Source organism: Brienomyrus brachyistius, chromosome 11, assembly GCF_023856365.1.
Source record: "Brienomyrus brachyistius isolate T26 chromosome 11, BBRACH_0.4, whole genome shotgun sequence".
Lineage (NCBI taxonomy): Eukaryota > Metazoa > Chordata > Actinopteri > Osteoglossiformes > Mormyridae > Brienomyrus > Brienomyrus brachyistius.
This window is the reverse complement of record NC_064543.1, coordinates 8,405,637-8,425,513: the sequence shown is the minus strand read 5'-3', so window position 1 is coordinate 8,425,513 and position 19,877 is coordinate 8,405,637. Positions and strand designations below refer to the sequence as shown.

Below are 19,877 nucleotides of genomic sequence, written 5' to 3'. Positions count from 1 at the left end.
TCTGATTTGTGTTCAGCCCATCTTCCATTTTTGATTTGTTACCTCAAAGCTGTCATTTTCTTGCAATGTAACTTCTATGGCATGTTTCATTCCAAATTTAGCCAATCCCATAGCACTGAGAGGACACTTATCGGAGTCCCTGTTGCCGTACTTTGAGACCTGTGTGCTTGTTTTTTTTACATCACAGCTCGCCCTTTTCCCCCGAACACAACAAAGACTCGTGGCTCTCAGTGGACCTGCTTTGTCTCGGTTTGCATCATACCCTGTCAGGCTCTGAAGTTCCTTTGAGTGATGAGTCACTGAAACACTCAGTCGCCAAACGTGAAGCTCCACAGGAACTAGCATTTGGGCCAGCACTCTTGTTTTCCCCTTTATGTGCCACCCAGTAGGGATGATCTGTAAGTGTGGCATTAGTCACCATACAACACCATGTGAAAGCTGTATGAAGGGCATTAGGGACTGGGCTACTTGTTTATACTGAGCTCGCAAAAGACAGAAGTGGTTTGAGTAATCGCTAAGATACTGTTTTGCTGACTAAGGTGAATCGGGATGTTTTCTAGGTCAATGCTAATGCCTTGGCATGAGACTTTGGGATTACAATTGATTTTTACAATAGAAATACATCTAACCTGTCATCTGTATATGTAGCCAAGGTCAGAAGAATATTCTTCATATTGAAAAGCTGGTGAAGTTGCATTGTAATGTCCTGAAATTTGGTGGCGTTTTCATAAAATATCTCTAGCTGCTGGAGAATGAAGCATGTGGCTCGAAATAAAACGTGGAGTCTGAGTCCAGTCAAACTACATTGCCTACCCCGAAAAAAGAGAGGAGCATATAAATGCCTTGCGTTCCATGGGGCTGTTCTGTACCCCATCTGGTTACTCTGACTTCTGCATAACCTAATTGTCATCACTTGGTCACTTTTTCTGGCTTCCCTTCTATGACCATGTGACCCAGAGCTATTGGATCGTCGACTGGAGCCAGACGGCCGGACCTTCAGTGGTGTATAGAGAATGGATCCATGTATTGACACCGCTATTGACATCGACCCACTCTCAGTGCCGTCTCCAAAAGCTGCATCACAGAAGGATCATTTGTTATCCTCCATCATGATTGCCTTCTTTGAAGAGATCAGAGAATAATTTTCAGCGTTTCCCAAATTATAAGTATCCTCATTTTTCCCGGAAGGAAGGAAAACTTGGATTTAGTTAATAATTAATTGGGTTAGTAATGAAAACGAGCTATGCAGGATGTACCTTTCTTATCACTAATTATTCCTTCCATCCATAAGCATTTTACCAGTTCAGGGTCAGTTTTGAGCCTGGAGCCCATCCCAGACAGCTCTGCACATGAGGCCAGGTACCCAGGAGGGCGTGGTGGCAAGACACATGACTACAGGCAAGTGCTCATACAGTCACTCACCATCAACATAACTGCAGGAAGAATCTGGTGTAGCCGGGGAAAACCTGCACAAATTGAGGGGAACATGCAAACACATATACCTACAGAAGAGATGGGATTCGAACCCCTAACCCTGCAGGCACAAGGCTACACTGCTATACACCGTACAGCCCCACATACAGAATTGTTCTTATATTAATGATTTAACCGTATGTACGCGAAAGCTGAATTAACTTAAGGCCAGAATCAAAGTCGATTTTGCTCTTCTGCTGAGACCGATAAAGCTTTTTCATTCCTGCTTAAAGAGGCTCAGTTTCACAAGGGGCTTCAGCCCACCACTGGGCTATGAGGCAGCAATGCTAAGCAGACCAGTGTCAACTTTCAGCACAATGCCTTTGTCCAAACCCCTGCACATTCTCACACATGAAAACCATGGTTCAAGAAGAAGAAAAAAATTACTTCCCGTGCCTCTGGCATCATTATAAGATTCATTTTCCTGTCTAAATTCTGAACAGTTTGTATTCTTTGTCATTGTCGATTTAATATTATTTCGGCCTGGCTGTTTTTTTTGAGGGGAGCACTTCATATGTGTGTAATTCAAACAACAGTTTATAGCACTTGATAGTTTAGGATGTAAAATTTAATCGTCTTCTCGCCTTTGTGTGAGTTGCGTGGTGATTATGAACCTGGTTTCTGATGAGGTGTAAAGTGGACTTCCAGATGTTCCAGGCCTGGGATGATGACGGGGCGGCTGATTGGCCAGCAGAGAGCTTAAGGGTATAAAGTGGGACTCAGATCAGTAACTCAGGTCCTCTGGTGCTTGTTCAGCTGGAGGTCCGATCGATCCCGTCGCCCGTTCAAGCCTGACACCTCTTAGGAATCGTTTTTCATTAGAAGAGCTGACTTCCTTATGGGAGGGGGGGGGCGCGGATAGACAGGCCCTTGCAGTGAAGCAGCTTTCTGAATGTAAACTGTGCAAGTAAATTTGCATGAAGAGGACAGGAGAATTTCCTGCTATTACCGTTTAATTTCCACACCTGCTTAATAGTGTCTGTTTACATAACACAAGCATAGATTGCTTGAGGACGTGTATATACACACACACACACACACACACACACACACACACACACACACACACACACACACACACACACACAGAGTCAGTCATATCTTTGTACTCATATCTTTGTGGGGACTCTTCATTTGGGGAAACCTGTAATCCCGTCATGATGACCTTAACCCCTAACCCAACCCTAAACTTAACCACAAATAGCCAAATAAAATACGAGACTTGGCATTTTTAGTTTTTTGATTATATTCACAGATCTTTGTGGGGCCCTGAAACATGGTCCCCATAATGTCAAAAAATAAAAATTACAGCTGCATGTGATCTAATGTGTGTATGATGAGTGCGAATGCATGGCGTGTAATAAAAACGATTTTCCTTGTTCCTTACATTTCAGGCAGTCTTTTGCGATATGTTCATATTGTGATGACAATGAAAATACGATTTTCAGCACTATCCCTACCCAGCTCTAACCTTCACCACAAGTAACAACAAACAAAATACAAACAGATCAAATGACAGCTTATCATACCGTGGGGACATTTTCAGTTTTAGCAAACCTAAAAAACGGTCCCCACAATGTAATGTGTATCTGACACACGCACACGTGCGCCTTGTGCCTGTGTGTGTGTCTGCTACAGGCATTGGCTCCGCTAGATCCTGGTGGCACAGAGCACTCACTGGGACTGCGCATGTCAGTGGGGTGACACATGTGTTCTGCACAGCAGTCCACACGCATTCTGGAGGGCGCCGGCTGAACGCGGCTGTGTACCTCTGAAAATTAAATATGTAGTGAACAGAAGAAGCAGAAGAAGCAGCATCTGCTGTAATCATCTGGATGCTGTTAGATACAAGCTGTAACTGTTGTGGACCTGAGGCTGCTTCAGCAAAAGGGAAGAAGTCAAAGCTACTTTACAGCCGAATTTAGAGAAAAGGCGGAAATTCAAAATCAAGTGTTTGCAACTCAAAAGCGACAGTGAGCTGATTTTTTTTCCATTTACACGCATCATGCAGAGTCATGTTGAAATAACAGCGAGCGGCACGACTACAGAGAATCATGTGACCATAAGACGGATCCGAAAGAAGACGCAGGCAAATCTCCAGTTCATCACACATTCAGATAGAAAGTCCTGCAAGGCCACTAGGATCCAAAGAAACAAAAAGACTCACAGCAGCTATTGCAGAACTTAATCTTTACTGTTCTAACGTATGTGATCCAGCATTTCTGACGCAATTACATCAGTTACAACATATCGACCTGCTGCATGCTGCACAAGTAGCCATAAATGTAGAACCTTTCACAAAACCATCTATGGCATTTCACAGTAAACTGTATAACTCTGTAACTCGGTCACCAGGACAGATATTCTTCGTCTAATCGATCCCTTGACATGCTAATGAGGAGATGGTCCACACTGTGATGAAACTGCCATCCCTGTTCAGATTAGAACCATGGGAATCGATTAAATTCTGTGAATCAGCACAGAAGGCGTCACACGCATCACAGCTGCACTGGCTTCCCCCCATTGTAGGGCACAAGCCATTTGTGCTCCTAGGTCTCAAATTACCTCCCCTGTCACCCCCAGGGAGAGCCACTGCATCGCGTCACTGGCCCTGCAGTTTCTGGATCCAAGGTAACAGATTGCTCCTGTGAGGGGGGCGGGGGGCGGCGCCGCCGCCGCATTTAAAAAATGACAATAATAAAAACTGCAAATGGCCCAGTGGGCCAAATCATCTGCAAGTAAGAGCGCATGAGGAGACACCCCCTGTGAAAAGGGCGCCGGCAACGGAGAACAAACGGCTCATTCCAAATTAGACACGGTGAGAAGGGACAAACCTAACTGTCCTGTCTGCCAAATGAATCCTGCCCCTTTCCTGAGGTTTGTTAACATGGGTGGTGGTGGTGTGGAAAGGGCTTCTGGTCTGTTTGGAATAGGGAAATAAGAAATACCTTGATGGTGGGCAGGACCAGATCCATGGCTGCACACTGCCGGGGAGTCAGGCTCCGAGCCTCCTCACGGATCACATGCTCCTGCATAAAACGGAAAGAGAAGGCCACAGTTATACTGGCCATTCCAGGCACTGTCAGAGAAAAACTCACAGAATCCGCTTTGACTGAATGGGTACTCTTGGGAACATGACTGCAGCACATTTCGCATCTATTTAAAAAAAAAAAAATGCCACACTCCATTCTGAAGTATGAACTGGTTCACTTCCTGCAGATAGAGGTCAGACACTGCCAGTGCAGCCCCTAGGAGAGACGGCTGGTAGCAGAAAATGGTAAGAAGCTTTTAAATCACAACAAACTAAAGACCCCCAAGCATCAGAACACTGCAGCAGGCATTATACACACACCCAAGAGGTAAATCCACTTCAATTGCCCACCTGTTCCCTTGATTTATTTTAGCAATATTACATACAGTTAAGGGATTTCCCTATGGAAGCCAGTAATGGCTAATGGAAAGTAACTTGTCCAGTACTGTGTGGAGGAATCTTCACAGAGGACAATATAAAGACTGCGAATTGAATTTTCTGGAGTGGAGTCTTGGCTCCGCCATACAGAGGCTCACTGAGAAATGGCTGCCAGCGATAACTCTGCTGTAAAACTGCTACAGGTTGAAAGTGCAGTGCAGCTCTCAGGGGGGGTCCACAGTGTTCTCAGGGGTCAGACTGCGTCTATCTGGTTTGCTTTCAAACTTCATAATTTTTTTAATTCTGTGACTAGCTTGTGTTTGCCCAGAGTTTGGGCCTGAGTGTGGTGTGGGTCTGTACAGGATTTGGTCTCACATAGCACACAAACGTTTACTGAGATAAATGTCCTTTGTAAATTTTCTACTTCTTATCTGTTGGGCCGTGGGGTTGGCCTGCGTCTTTGTGTGTGTGTGTGTGTGTGTGTGTGTGTGTGTGTGAAGCACTGCTTCTCACAGGTCCCTTTTCCCTTTTAGGGTCACACCTCAGGGATTGGTTTTTATTTGGCTGATTTAACGCTTGTCGAAACTGTATCGATGATTCCATTAATCAACAGACTTTTCCCATAAGGGGCCAAGATTGGGATGGGCCAGGAGTGCTTGTTATCTTGCCAGCAGGTTTACTAATGGGCTAGCAGGTGCGGGGGGCTATCACAATTTACCTGGACGCTTAAACTCTCCTGTTCCACCTTGAAGGAGTTTGTATTTAAGAGGTATAAACACCAGTGTTACTTTGTGTTCATGCTTGTGCACTCTATGGGATTATACCTGTGTGTATAACATTAAATATTCACACACACACTCGCTATACAGTAGACCTACTAATATTACATATATGTATATAGCTGCCAGGCTTAGAGAGAACAGCTTCGGTAGCAGCCAGTAACTGCGGCTGACGGTGAACTGAAAGTGAGGAACATGTTCGACGACAAGGAGGGTGAAAGGTGATCTATATGTGAGCAATTAATTATGAGGTCTAGGAAAGGCTCCTGCAGATATAGTGGCTGCACGTAAGGGCCTCGCATCTACTCGTAAAACTCGCCGTCCATGTGTTTCCCTTTACAGCTGAAGAGCGCGCAGTGGTAAATTCCCTGCTGAAGGACTGGCACCGTAATCAGTACTGAGGCTGAGCAGAAAAGCACTAAATAACATTGCAACCAAGCAGGAGTGCCCTGCGGATTGGAGTCGACACCCCAGGTTTAAATGCTCTCGTCTCCGTTATTGAAAACCACATCTATGGTAATTTATTAGGACAATGAAACCCACAGCAGCTTAATTATTTATATGGACAAAGCACAGGAAGAGCAGCTCTTAGCCAACGTCCTGAAAGAGCAGATTGCCAAGAATGTTCAAAGGCCTTTATTCACACTTTTTCGAGATGAGCATGAAAAAATATTAGGTGTTACTTTTTCGATCTGCAGGGGTCCTTGAATAACTATTCTATTATTCTACAGCAACAACTTTTCAGGGGACCATGACCTTAAGTATCAAGGAACTTGCTGTATTAACTACTCTGAAGTTCAGAATATTCCCAGGTACATCTGGTGAAGCCCATTTCATGGGCTTTGAGGTACCATAGAAACACTCATTGACTGAAGCCATGCAGGGAGAAAATGGCATTACAAATTTCCGTAATCCGTCCTGGATTATGAAGTTTGTGCATTAAAAAATCATCACTCATGCAAGGAACAAGGAATCAAATTGGCTGAGTGGATTTTCTGATTGTAAAAAAGTACACGTTCGTAATGGGGAGTGCTGTACAACGCCTAGCTGTTTTTAGGATGTTTTGAGTATTATGGTCTGCTGAGCATTCTAAACATAGCTTACTACGTGGCACAAAGCATTCCGTAAAAGCCATTTTGACCAGCCATCTGTAAATTTTGCCCGAGTAATCTCGATTTGACATATTCTTCATCTCTGAGCAGCTCAGCAAGGGATGCCTATGTAATATCCTACAGTCAAGTCCTACTGAAGTGAATTAAGGCCTGCTGATGACACAGTTTAACAGCCATGCTAAAAGGGATTATTAGTCAATGGAGAGGGATATCTCCAGGGACGTCCTTCTGCTTCAGATAATAGCCCCTCCCATCCTAAGAACATGACCCTCTAGCTTTCCTCCTACTGAGCGTAGAGCCAAATTGTACCTTCAGCTTTGATAGCTGTCCCAAGTCTTTCGCCGCATTGAAGATCATCTGAGCACCTTGCTGTTGAAATAAAGGTTATGTTTGTTATTACATGCATATTAAATGTAGACTTTTAATTGCACTAGTCAAGAATATACATTTTTGCAGTGCATTAGCATGTAGAAGCCATGTCCTGGCAGCATGTGCCAATGTGATTTGGACTTGGTGTAAACAGTGTCTTAACAAGAGGGTTAGCGGATATCAGCATTCACAGTTTCTTGCTCAGAAGCTGTGAAACCCGATCGTTTTAGGTTAGTTCTCATTAATGTCTGGAGGGAGGCAGATTATTGGAGGATGTTCATTCCGGTGACTTACACTCTGATCGGTCAGCGGAGGCAACACGACCTGCCTTTCGATGGTGTTCAGGACAATCTTCCATAGCTCCTTAAGCACTCTTTTCAAAACCGTCTTCTCACAGATTTTTGCGAACAGCATCAGGCTGTAGAGGAGGAGAAACCTTGAATACAGCACAGCTGGTATAAATCCGGCCTAAGATACATTATGCAAAGTCAGAAAACGTACTGTGTCAGAATAGTTAAATACTACAGGACGTCTTCCTGATCCTTTAAAAATGACAAAATGTATCAGTGTATCTTTTTTTTTTTTTTTTTTTTAAGTGTCACAGCTTCTCATTTGAATCTTAGTAAACTGTAAAACCAAGTTTTAGTAGTGAAAAAAAGAGCTTTGAACTGCAATGATTTTGCATATCATTAAGAGAATTCTCCATAATTCTCAAACTGCCCTTAATCTTCAGTCTCTCTGTGTCAGTGAACAGTGAACTGAAGACTGAACATTATATTTCAGGGTATTTACAATGGACAATGTACCCAGAATGATTAAACTACAGAACTTTGGTTTAATTCTCCTGTTCTCCAGTTCAATAGATTTTCCTAATGGTGTCGTATGGAAAAACACACAACTTTCAGTATAGCCAGTTATTCATTTTTCATCACATGTAAGAGACTCTCTAGTTAAATAGTCTGTCTGTGTGGGTAGTTAAATGCATCCCAAGCCACTAGGGAGGAGGTACTGTGCAAGCTGCAGAAATCTCCTACTTCTTATCCAGAAGCTCCATGAGCGGACGGAGCACGATCTCGGCGTCCATGGCGGCGCTGCTCTTCCTGGCGGCTCCGTCCCCCTTCATCTGCAGCAGCTCCTGGCTCATCTGTCTGACGCAGTCCTCAATCACAGGCTTGAAGCTGGGGGGGGGAGTCACACATTGTGTTCAGCCGTAACTTGTAAGGAGAAATTAAGTATTTATAACTCATTATTTTATTCATAAGGGCGTTACTTCAGACATATATTTGCAACATTACTAGTTCTAACAGATTTCCGATTGGACTGCTGACTAAGTGCAAAAAAAAAAGAAAATGCCGTTTTAATTATGAGATCCAGTGCTTTCTTGGAAAAAGTCTGGTCTCTATGAGGGATTTGCATCAAATGCATGGAGACTTTATTGATCTAAGTGTTCTTTTTTTAGGGGGTTGGGGGGGGGGGGGGCGGCGGCGGATCCTACCTGGAGCCAAACACTCCACTTAGCTCATCCAGGACAGTGTTGAGCTTATTCTGAAGCTCCTTCAGAAGGTCACCTGCCTCAGCATCCAGCTACAAACAGAGAAAACAGCTCTGACTGAAATAACAAATTAGGTGAAGTTTTAACTTTAAAATACAGGAGTGGGGGAATAGCGTTAGATAGGAATTTGACAGCATTCATACATCCTGATCACACTTCTGCTGTGCTCGGGCACCAGGGCTGCTGAGAAGGCCTGCAGTGTGTTCATGACTCAAAGCTTTCCCATTAGCGCACTCTGCGGTGCGAAATGCAGGATCAGAGTAAGCAGGCAGAACAGTTCAGGTTTACGTTATCTATACTGGTAATTACAATTACAGCCACCATTCACGCAGGTAGCTGCTAATTACTGCCTGATTAGGGATTATCTAGGGAGGGTGTATTGGGTCACAGCTATGTGCACTACAGCCAGAGGGAAGAGCTTCACCTGAAGGTGGAGCAGGACATGGACAGCGAGACGCGCACAGATCTGTGGAGGTGCTGTGCTCCCCTCTGCAGACAGACCTCCTACATCCAATTTCACTCATTCGCCCAGTTCGTTTCTATACAGCACCTTCCACATTGCTGGCCCAAAGCACTTAAAAGTTTAATGAAAAGAAGAGAATTGCAGGCCGATTTAATAGCATTTAATATCGCTCAGGAATACAACATGTAAGTGGGAGAAAACCCACTTAAAAAACCATGAAGGAGAGGGATTCCTATGGCAATTCTAGGGGGAAAAAATCGGTAAGCCTCCCCCCATTTGATGGAGGCCCTGCATAAAAATGATTGACCTGCTGAGCAATGCTGTAGGGATACTATTTGTTTCAGTGCAGAATTTGGATCCATCATGAGGTCTAGAACACTATTTGTATTTTAAAAGGTCGTCTTCCTCCACACACTGTAAGGATTTTTTTCATTTGTTTTATTTATTTATTTATTTATTTTTTACAGAGTATGGTGTGACACAGAAGTTAAGCCTTTATTGCACAGTGAACTTGATGTGCAGGGGCCATTTAGAGAAGCACCGTCAAAGCAGTACAGATCCGCAATCGCAAAGAGGTATGCATAACAGCAAGAACACCGTTCTTCACGTGGTCGACCTCTTCATTTTTTTTTGTTTCATTAAAATACGGAGCCGTGATATTCTGGCTGTCAGTTGTGCTGAGCTTGATTCCCTGAGTTGGGGGGGATGGATTTCAGCCTTAAAGCGGCTGATGAGAAGCTGCCAGGATGGCCGCTTGTACCTCTTGCCACTCCGCACGTGTAACATCCCTGCCCGTTAAGAGAAAGGGGAGGAGACACTGCCACAGCCTCCAGTAAGGTGCAAGAGGTGAAACACTAGAGGACAAGGGGGCAAAGCTGCTTATGCAAGCGACTGCTGTCTGTGGACTGCTGGGAAATGCAGTGCGCTATCACTGCTAGCACTCCAAAAGACAGACACCGGATGGTGACGTGCCCTGCAGTAACAGGGACCATTAAAAGACGACAGTGTTTGTATACGTTTGAAGACACCAGGGGAAATAAAGTCCTTACACTCCATTCACACAAAGCAAAAACTATACAAAGATTCATGCTAATATCTGGCCTTAGGATACATCAAACTATTTGGCGAGATTTTTCAGAAAGATTAACACATTGTTGACATTCATCTGAATTCAGTCTTCCTTTTCCCTCTTAAGTCGTGCATATAAAAGTAATTAATATGATACATTAATATGATAATATGGTTCTTACAATAAATCAGAGTTTCTCAGTGGTCTGTGATGTAAAATAAAGGGTCGACATTAATAATGAATATATCTGAAGCTTAAGGGGATGAGTGTAATTAATGAAACATAAATTATTTGAGACACTGGCTCCAGGTTAAGACACATGTAATGAGGTATGGGTTAAAAACAGGAATTATCATTAACTTGATGAAACATGTTTCAATTAGAACATAAACGGGTGCGAGCTGGAAGACACAGTGTTCTGTCCGCAGATAATTACACAAAGAAAAAGTGGGGAGGAGCTTTCCCTAGCGGAAGCCTCTCCTGAAAGCGAAGGCGGTTGGAGTGCACTGTCAGAATTTGGAATAACCTTCGGAGTATCGATCCATGGGTTGGGAGCTGCATAAACTGAGACACGTGCACGGATATTAAAATATGAAAAAAGGAAACAAAAAATCTTCAAGCATGTAATTTTCTGCATGTTTCCTCACCTTTACTAAACGTGACCATCCCAGAGGATATTAACTACCAGCTACGGAAGTCAAGCCAACATGTCTGACCTTCTTTAGATTATTTATCATTTTACTTCAGACTTGACAGCGAACACAAGATAACAGAAGAGCCTCCTGCCTTAAGACCCCTTGGTGATTGTGTTGGCTTTTATGAGCCTTGAGATGGCATGCAATCACACAGACTCCAGCCTGTACAGAATATAAAAACAGCCGCAAATCAAGTCGTACATCAAAGAACACCATGTGTACCTAGTACTGGGCTGTGAAAAGGCTCTAGAGAGATACAGGGAATGTGGGAATCTCTTGGAGACCAAACAAAGCACCATAGTCTCAGGCATCGTGCTGTGCTGAGCAACTGTGTTCACTGTACGACTTGCCTGGGACGCCTGAGAATAATTCCTCTACAACACCAGCTTCCTGACTTTGGTGATTGACAGCTGCCGGGACTCAAAATGATATGTGTCAAATATCTAAAACCTGAATTCACAGGAATGTGAAACTTTTGTGTGCTGCATTTGTAGCTGGACATTCAGAAATACAATGTGACAAATCACTGGCTATTTTATTACAACTGAAACACTGTGGTCTTCATAATACACCATCCAGTTTGAAATAGCTGAAAGACGGAGGGATTGAAGTATCAAATTAAATCTTATTAACTTCCGGGATTAACTGGCGACCTTTAGGTTACGAGTCTGTACTTAACCACTACACCGCCTGCACATATTATACCACAGAAGAGAATACTTGTTTTTCATTCATCCCATGAGGGAAATTAGGGTGTGTTTACATTTTGTGTCCCATGAGAGAACGACGTGTGTAAATATATAGTGTAAGTAAATTTTGAGGTGCTAGAGCGCAGGATCAGCCAGTATCCAGCACATTTTGGATATGATTATTCTTCCTGCTGTGGGATTTGAACCAACGACCTTCTGGGTGAAGGCACTGCCATCTGACCCGCTGATCCAGTAACAGTACTGCGGAGAGCTTGTAGAGGTGGGCTGGACCGTGAGGACACTGACCTGTTTTCCACCCATGGCCTCGAACATCTTTTCCAGCTGCACACGGAGCTGCTGGATGTTGTTGAGGAGGATGCAAGGCTGTCGGAAAGAGTGTACGAAAGGCGGGGTTTAGGGTGATTCACAGCCACATGCCATGCTACATTTATAACGCACTCGTGGGCAGACACAGACACAGCTCTAATCGGCAACAAAATCCTACATCGGCTTTCTGTCACAACCTGTGATGGCACAAACACATCTGAAGAGTGATTTGCTACAGTTTGGATGAAGCTTTAACATTTTTGCAATAAAAAGCAGCTGTAAATATAGAGGCATTATATAATAAGAGCTATAGGCAGAGTGATAGCTTCCTGCTAAGTTATGTAACCTTGTCATGCTCAGCTTCAGGAGCCCAGTGTGGACAGTCTCTCATGATGGGTCCCAGATTCTCACGCTCAGGTCTGAATTGGGACAGAGACACCCGGCGTGTGTATCCTTACCACTTTCTCCCTGCCTAAATGTGAGCTGAAGTCCTTGGAGATTATTGCAGCATATTCCAGCAGAACTTTATTAATAGTCTGAAAAAGAGGGGGAAAAAAATCCAACCGCAAGAAGCAAATACTTATCAATTCCAAAGCATCACAATTCAACAAAATATTCATTGTGTACACTAATACAATAAAACATTCATAACTTAAAAGCCAGTTTAAACCTACAAACAGAACTAAATAAAAATGAAAATTAAACCATATATAACACATTTAAAAGTCATTTAAGATGGAAAATACATTTGTTGACAAAACATACAGTATAGACACTCCTCACGACCAAGTAGTATTCCTTAACGACCAAGTTCCATTCCAATGACCAAGTCGTTAATCGAATTAGTCAATAAGGAGCCGCCCCTTACTGATGTTTGAAGAATACTGTACTAGCAGTGGCTTTGTATCAGCCATCGTTAGATAGTGTTTTAATGTCACATTTTCGCCATTTATAACGTTTAGTGTATTTGTAAATGTTTATACAGTAGTGTACTGAATTCTGTAATAAACAGTATGCTACTCACTCATTTTCATTCTCTTACATTTAAACTATACATTTAACTGTCTATTCAGGGAGTTATTTTATTGCTAGGTTCCATATTTCAAAAATATCCCGGACACTCTGCTACGCTCTCAACCAGCAGTGAGGAACCTCCAGGGTCTACGTGCCCTGATGTTTGACTGGGGGCCTTTTACACTGACTGACTTCAAGAAGAAAAAGGGGAAATTTTAAAAACAAGGAAATGAATCTGAGACTCAACCAACCCGGTGGGTAATTAGAGGTGTTGTGGATGGTTGAGCCATGCCAGTTGTGTATGATGTTATAGACAGTGAGCTAAAACCGCAGCTCTCTATACTGACATTTGTCCGGAAAGAAATTAAATGGACCAAACTGGAAAATTTGTCTGCTGTGACTATAAATAAGTCAGCATTACTGAGAAAGTCCATGTGACCTTTTAGAGTTAATTACAAAATGTCACAGCAACACAGTAGCAGCCGTCCCTCAGAAGTAGTTGCGGGTATGTCCCTATCCTTTCCCTCTATCATTTCCTTAGCTGGAAATCGGCTCTCTAGCCGCAGGCTAGGCTCCACAGCCCACCAGCCTCACCTTGGCAAATCGACACATAAAGTGGCCGAGGGCCTGGGGATTGGGACACTCCAGCTTCCTGATGATCTCAAAGCTCTGGTTGAGCTGTGCGAAGACGTCCACCACGGAGCAGGAGAAGAGGGCATGCTCGGAGGTCTGCTGGAACTGCAGTGGAGGAGGTCGGAGGGGAACCAGAGAGAAAATCCAGCGGGAACCCTGTTGTAAAACTATCTCCTTCATCTCAGGACACAAAATTTATTTTTTATAAACGGTGTGACACTAGTATTCGCACTTAACAGGAGCTCTGACGAATGCTTGTTAATGACCTTCATGTATAGCAGAGCATTACAAGCTGAAGAAAGCGCCTTAGGATGGAGGCAACAATCCTTGAAGTTTGTTTTTCCTAGTCTGGGTCGTGCGGTCAACAGAAGATTCCTTTTTAATTCAGCAAACTGTATTTTGTGTTGATGTGCCTTAAATTCCCGGCAGTTCAAAAGAGTTCTTCATATATTGAAGGAAATCCTTTATTTAACGGGAAACTGATATTGTCCACCTATGACACTACATCACCTGTAAGTTTTACTTACACCGTCCTTTTTGTCTCTTTCCAAAGCTCCGTTCAGGAAGTCCATGGAGACGTCTTCATTCTCATCTAACCACTGAATGACAAATGGTTCAAACCACCTGCAAGGAGCGAAGATAAAGACCTCACATCAGAGCAGAAGGTGGTCTTCCCACATGGGACACCATGTATGGCACTCGTGTCCTTAGTGGGATTTATGTGGACTTGCAGGAAAGTTACGGCATGTTGTAGAGAGATCTGAGCCGGAAGGGAGGTGTTCTCTTCCCTAACGAGGTGACACGTCAAGTGATGGTGTCTACACACAGCGTAACACCTTTTCACCAAGAATACAATTGGGAGCCTGTCCCCGAGGAAAGCAGAATTTAAAAAGTCAGTGCTGCTGGAGAAACAGCATGACTGCAGTGGTGGAATTATGGGGGGATCCATTCCCAGGGAATGCTTATTAACTACAAAATGTATTTCTCGTAAAAGGAGCAAAGAAAGCAAGTTACACATATACCTGCTCATGCAAAAGGCACAAAATATATCCATTTTGAATTATTTCTTCGTATTCAAGCATTGATTTTCCTGCTTTACAGAGAGCCAGAATCTTATATAGTGCACATAACTCCTTCGAAGGGTAGCAATAAATCTTACCACAGAAAAAGGATGAATTTAAAATTATTCCCTGATAAATATGCAGAAGCGCATGACAGAGACATCCAATTAAAACAGTTCACTCCACCACACAAACAGAAGCAGAGGAGAGGCAGGGACATGGCAGGGAGAAAAAGGAGACTGCAGACAGGGCAGCATCAGGAAGATGGGAGAGAATCAGGAGAAGCAAGCAGCAGGAAGATGGTGGGAAGGAGCACGAGAAGCCAGGGAGCAGTAGGAAGATGGCGAGGAGAAGCAGGAGAGGCAGGGAAATGGTAGGAAGATGGTGGAGAGAAGCAGGGGACGGGAGATTGTGGGGAGAAGCAGGAGTAGCAGGGGAGCAGCAGGAAGATGTCGGGGAGAAGCAGGGAGAGAGAGAATGGAAGAAAGATGTTATGATTAGCAGAGCAGGTACTGAGCAAGGGCACCATCTGTCTCATTGTACCTCTTTGCAAATTATGAACTGTAATATGAAGAGGGATTACCCATCCTTCAGAAAAACATCTCATGAAAAACCAGGGAAGGAGGGTCAAATGGCAACCGTATTGGGAACACTTTTCATTTCCATGTTCCATGGCAGAAGAACCTGTTTGGCTTAAGTCAAAGAGCGCAACAGTGGGATACCTACAGAGAGTACTCCGGAGCGGTGTCCTTGAATGCAGCCAGGTCCCGGACATACTCATTATGAAACCATTTCACTTTGAAGTGCAGATTCATGTAGTCAGTGCTCTTACAAAGACGGTGTTTCTCATGTTCTGCAAGTATGGAAGAGCAACACAAAAAGCAGAGTCAGCACAGACATTTGTGAATGAGCAGCTTTTGTCCTTTCGAACCAGGTGATATCATAACAGTATCATTTACATATCAGCCAAACAAACGGAGGGAGCTGCTACCTTAACACAAAAAGAATTATTACAGTAGTAAATACACAGTGCAGTACAGAAAGAAGTGTCTTGATCACAGACTGCCGTCTGTCACTCCAGCTTTCCTACTTCAAGGCACATTTTTATCCTTAGAAAAAATTCAATCCAGTAAGACGTCTGGACATCATTAATAGAAAAATTTGCATTCAGCTTTGATACAGAAACAGCTCATAAATAAAACTAAAGAAAATAGTCTCTGGATATAAAAGACAATGGTAATAAGGACAGACTGAAGCTAACCCATGTGGCTTTAGATTTTAACAACAGATTTTATCAGCTGTTCATTTATTATCTGCTCAGAAGTGCAACAAAGAGAGAGAGAGAACACACCAGAGAGACAGTCTTAACATTAAAGTTTAAGGGATTGTCAGAGAGCAGCACAGCAGCTTAGGCAACTTAATAAAAACCGGATTGGCATTGCTGGTTGGAGCACCAAATACAAGGTGGATTAGATACACGATGAAAGACAAACTGGATAAAAGGTGTACCTCACTGTCTGACCAGAAGGGGAGCCGTGCTAACTCCAGGGCATGCTGAACATCCTTTGGGAAGCAAAGCGCATGGGCCCAGCCCAGCCCCCGATTTTTATCGTGTATATTCACTACAAATGAAAGGGCTGAACATTACTCTTAGCTCCAAGGGCACAGAATACCAACCCATCAAAAAAGAGGCCAGTTATTGAAAAAGGGAAATTCACTTCATAAAAGGTCAATTCTTCTCAACTATAGAAACAGAACAAAATAAATCTTCTCCGTTGGCTGGATTAAGCTACACACTTATTTACACACACACACACACACACACACACACACACACACACACACACACACACACACACACACACACACATCAATGGCTCAGCTGTGGAGATTGTGGAGAGTACCAAGTTCCTTGGGGTGCACATCACCGAGGAACTTACATGGACGACCAACACCACTTCCCTAACCAAGAAAGCCCGGCAGAGACTGAAACGAGCCTCCTATCCTCACCACGTTCTATAGAGGCACCATTGAGAGCGTTCTAGCCAGCTGCATCACCGTCTGGTACGGAAACAGCAACGTTTCCGATCGCAAGCGCCTGCAGAGGATAGTTAGAACAGCCGAGAATATCATCGGGGTGCCTCTCCCATCACTACAAGACACATTCACCCCAAGGACAATTCGAAAAGCCTGCAGCATTGAGCAGGACCCCTCACACCCCTCACAGGAACTGTTTACCCTGCTGCCATCCAGGAGGAGATTCTGCAGCATCACAGCCAGATCGGCCAGGCTGCATGACAGTTTTTATCCCCAGGCTGTCAGGCTTCTCAACACCATGCTGCCCCACAGGGTCCTCCAATCTACCTCAACCCTCTCTTAACCCACCTGACCTACGCTGTTGTTTATTATTTTTTTTTTTTACATTTTAAACTGGCTGCTATGCCCTCTGTTATACAGATTTCAAACTATTTATACTATATTTTCACACAAATATCATACTGTATTCATGCTGTATTTGCACACATATTGTATTTATACTGTATTTGTACAAAAGTCATATTGCACAAAACAATCTTATTTTGCACTATGCTCCTAACCAGAAAGCTGTTGGCACTTACTGACACTGTACTTAAAACACTTCTCAGATCATTTGCAGTCGTCTTAGTCTTACACTGTTCTCTGTCCACTTAGTTAGAATTGTCTGTTTTCTAAGTATCTCCTGATTACTGTGTTTACTTCCAACTAAAACTGAATTATATGTATTTCCTGAGGAGTCTGAGCTTTGCCATCTCACTTTTCTGTATACTTGATTATGGAAAGATGACAGAGTTCACTTTGCATTTGACACACACACACACACACACACACACACACACACACACACACACACACACACACACACACACACACACACACACAGATACACTTCATTCAGCAAAGCCCTGTATAACTACACTTAATGTCTTGGAGGCAGAGAAGCACCTTTAACAAACTATAGTAATTGGAAAAAACCTTTGGATGCGAACAACACAACCTAACAGCAAGAAATACAGGAAATGGATACAGCTGAGATGAAGGATCTAGGAAATAAAAAGCCTGCAAAAATACTTAATTACAACTGTTTTCCTTCAGATAATCCATGCACAATGCATCTCCATACATGTTGACCAATCAGATGCTGGTGACGTAGGTTGTCACACTTTTGCCCCACTAGTAAGCAGGCCCATGTCAGCGTGGATACGCCTTGGATAATTATTTACGATGGAAAAGCATCTCCTTGCGGTACAGTTTGGTTCTTGGTGGCAAAGAGCCATAAAAGCACCATGGCCCATAAAGAACCACAGTCTCTTGATCAAATCAAGCCTGAACCTCAAAACTAGTGACAAGAAGGATGGATTCATTGTCACAACAATGAACAGGACTTTGGAAAGCCTTCCTCGACCTGCAGAGTGGCTGCCAGGAGGCAAGATCGACTTAATGCCTCTGAATAATAATACCAAGGATAATCTAAAGGTGCTGAAAAGGTAATCAAACCTAACTTAGATCGATGAGTGAATTGTGGCAATTCTAGTGCAAATTTGGGGAAGGCAGTTTCCTAAAAATGAAGGTCTTGCTTGTGAAATGGTTCAGCTCAGCACATCTTTCAGTAGATGTTTGATATATCTAGTCTGTCTCACATGTTAGACCGCAGAAAGGCAATGCCGCTCCACTGGTAAATATACAGTCGACCCTTCTGCTTCGTGATTCTCACCACCGTGGTTTGAATGTAATGTGGGGTCGGCATAAGAAATTAAATAGGAATTTTTTGGGATTGTTTTGAAAACAACAGACAACATGCAAAGGGCAGCAGACAAGACAAGAACAGTTTAGTAACTGCATAAAATATACATACAGTGTTGCTGTGAAGGACGCAAACTGTGTTTACGGCATCCTCTCACGGGATGATCGCAGTGATCTCACAGTGATCTTTGTATCTCGTGTTTCTCGTATTTTTTTCACTTCGCTCAGCTCGCCAAGGGGACCAAAGTATTTTATGCGTTTTTTTTCAGATTGTGGGGGGTGAGGGGGGTCGACTGTAATAATGCCACTTTTTATCTTTTTCTGTTATGCTTCCTGCACTTTAAGCCCCCTTTAGGAATTCAAAACACAAACATTAATCTTAAAGACACTCGCACATTCACAGATTACTCCGTTCTAAGTAGGGGAGACAGCGAGAGTATTAACACCACCTCCTCTAGAAGTGAGCATCATTAAATATTTAAGTGTCAAAAACTGTATTTCAGCAAGCTGTAACTTGCCGCTCATTTCATTTTCGCCGTCTGACAAATGTTTTTATTGAGGGTGTAACTACTCGGGTGTCACATGATCTGTGCTGCAAAAATTGTCAAGATTCTGGTCAACAGCCCCCCGGGCTCAGGGTTAGAGGTTACAGTTTGTCAAGAAAACAATGAATATATTTATAGAGGAAAAGCGTATTTGTTTATTTAGTGAGAGCATAAATCTTTCTGCATTTTATATTTTGCAGGCACATTTTCCTCCTTCAGTTTCATTTTCATAGAGTATTACATTTTCCCTGGTTGTTACACCAAGACCTTTAGACTAACAGACTATGGAGACCCAGAGGGGATGAGAGAGATGAGAAATCAAGTGGGATGGTGCCACTTTATGAACTAGTTGGCTGGCTGGCACTGGACTTAGCCTTCACTGCTTGGCTTCCATCTGAACCTTACTGGACTGCACTGCAGATAGCAGGAACCGATGACCCAAAGCTGTGCTCCACTTCATCCCACAGGGAGCCTGCAGAAACCTTCATATCTATTCCTGATTTTTTTTCCCCTCCTCATATTCTTTCTTTGAACTGCTTGCCAGTGCAGGTTGCTGTTATCTGGTGAAGGAGCAGACAGAGCCCTTTAGACATTGGCAATGTAAACAGGAAGCAAGGCCTCCCGGGTCACGATGGCCCCGAAGGTCCAGCAGGACTTCCACTCACACTGTGACCCCTGTCGACTCTGATGATACTTGTCCTCAGCTTAGAGCAACAAATGCATGAGGGAATTCAGGTGGAACAAACACCCCCCCCCCCTTACAACAGGATGCTCTCAACTACATGCAACAGAATGGGCCGGACATCCTGGGACACCACAAGGATGCTGTGTCCGAGAGAGACTTTCTTGTTTAAAAGAAACCCAGGTGGAGCAAGGTGACGCGAATGGCTGCTTTGAAAAATGGAGG

General features: G+C 43.5%; 1 protein-coding gene across 3 annotated transcripts in view; it reads right to left on the bottom strand.

Annotated features, from left to right (window-relative positions):
• The window catches only part of LOC125751991 (protein unc-13 homolog C-like), an 82,203-nt gene that overhangs the window by 8,742 nt on the left and 53,584 nt on the right, over positions 1-19,877 (bottom strand). For all 3 annotated transcript variants that reach the window (XM_049031484.1, XM_049031483.1, XM_049031485.1), the window contains 10 exons: positions 15,372-15,498; positions 14,112-14,208; positions 13,546-13,689; positions 12,396-12,473; positions 11,917-11,994; positions 8,638-8,726; positions 8,177-8,320; positions 7,437-7,560; positions 7,083-7,142; positions 4,422-4,502 (listed from right to left, as the gene is read on the bottom strand). In XM_049031484.1, coding sequence (XP_048887441.1) covers positions 4,422-4,502; positions 7,083-7,142; positions 7,437-7,560; positions 8,177-8,320; positions 8,638-8,726; positions 11,917-11,994; positions 12,396-12,473; positions 13,546-13,689; positions 14,112-14,208; positions 15,372-15,498 — 1,022 coding nt within the window. The remainder of the gene's footprint in view (positions 1-4,421; positions 4,503-7,082; positions 7,143-7,436; positions 7,561-8,176; positions 8,321-8,637; positions 8,727-11,916; positions 11,995-12,395; positions 12,474-13,545; positions 13,690-14,111; positions 14,209-15,371; positions 15,499-19,877) is intronic.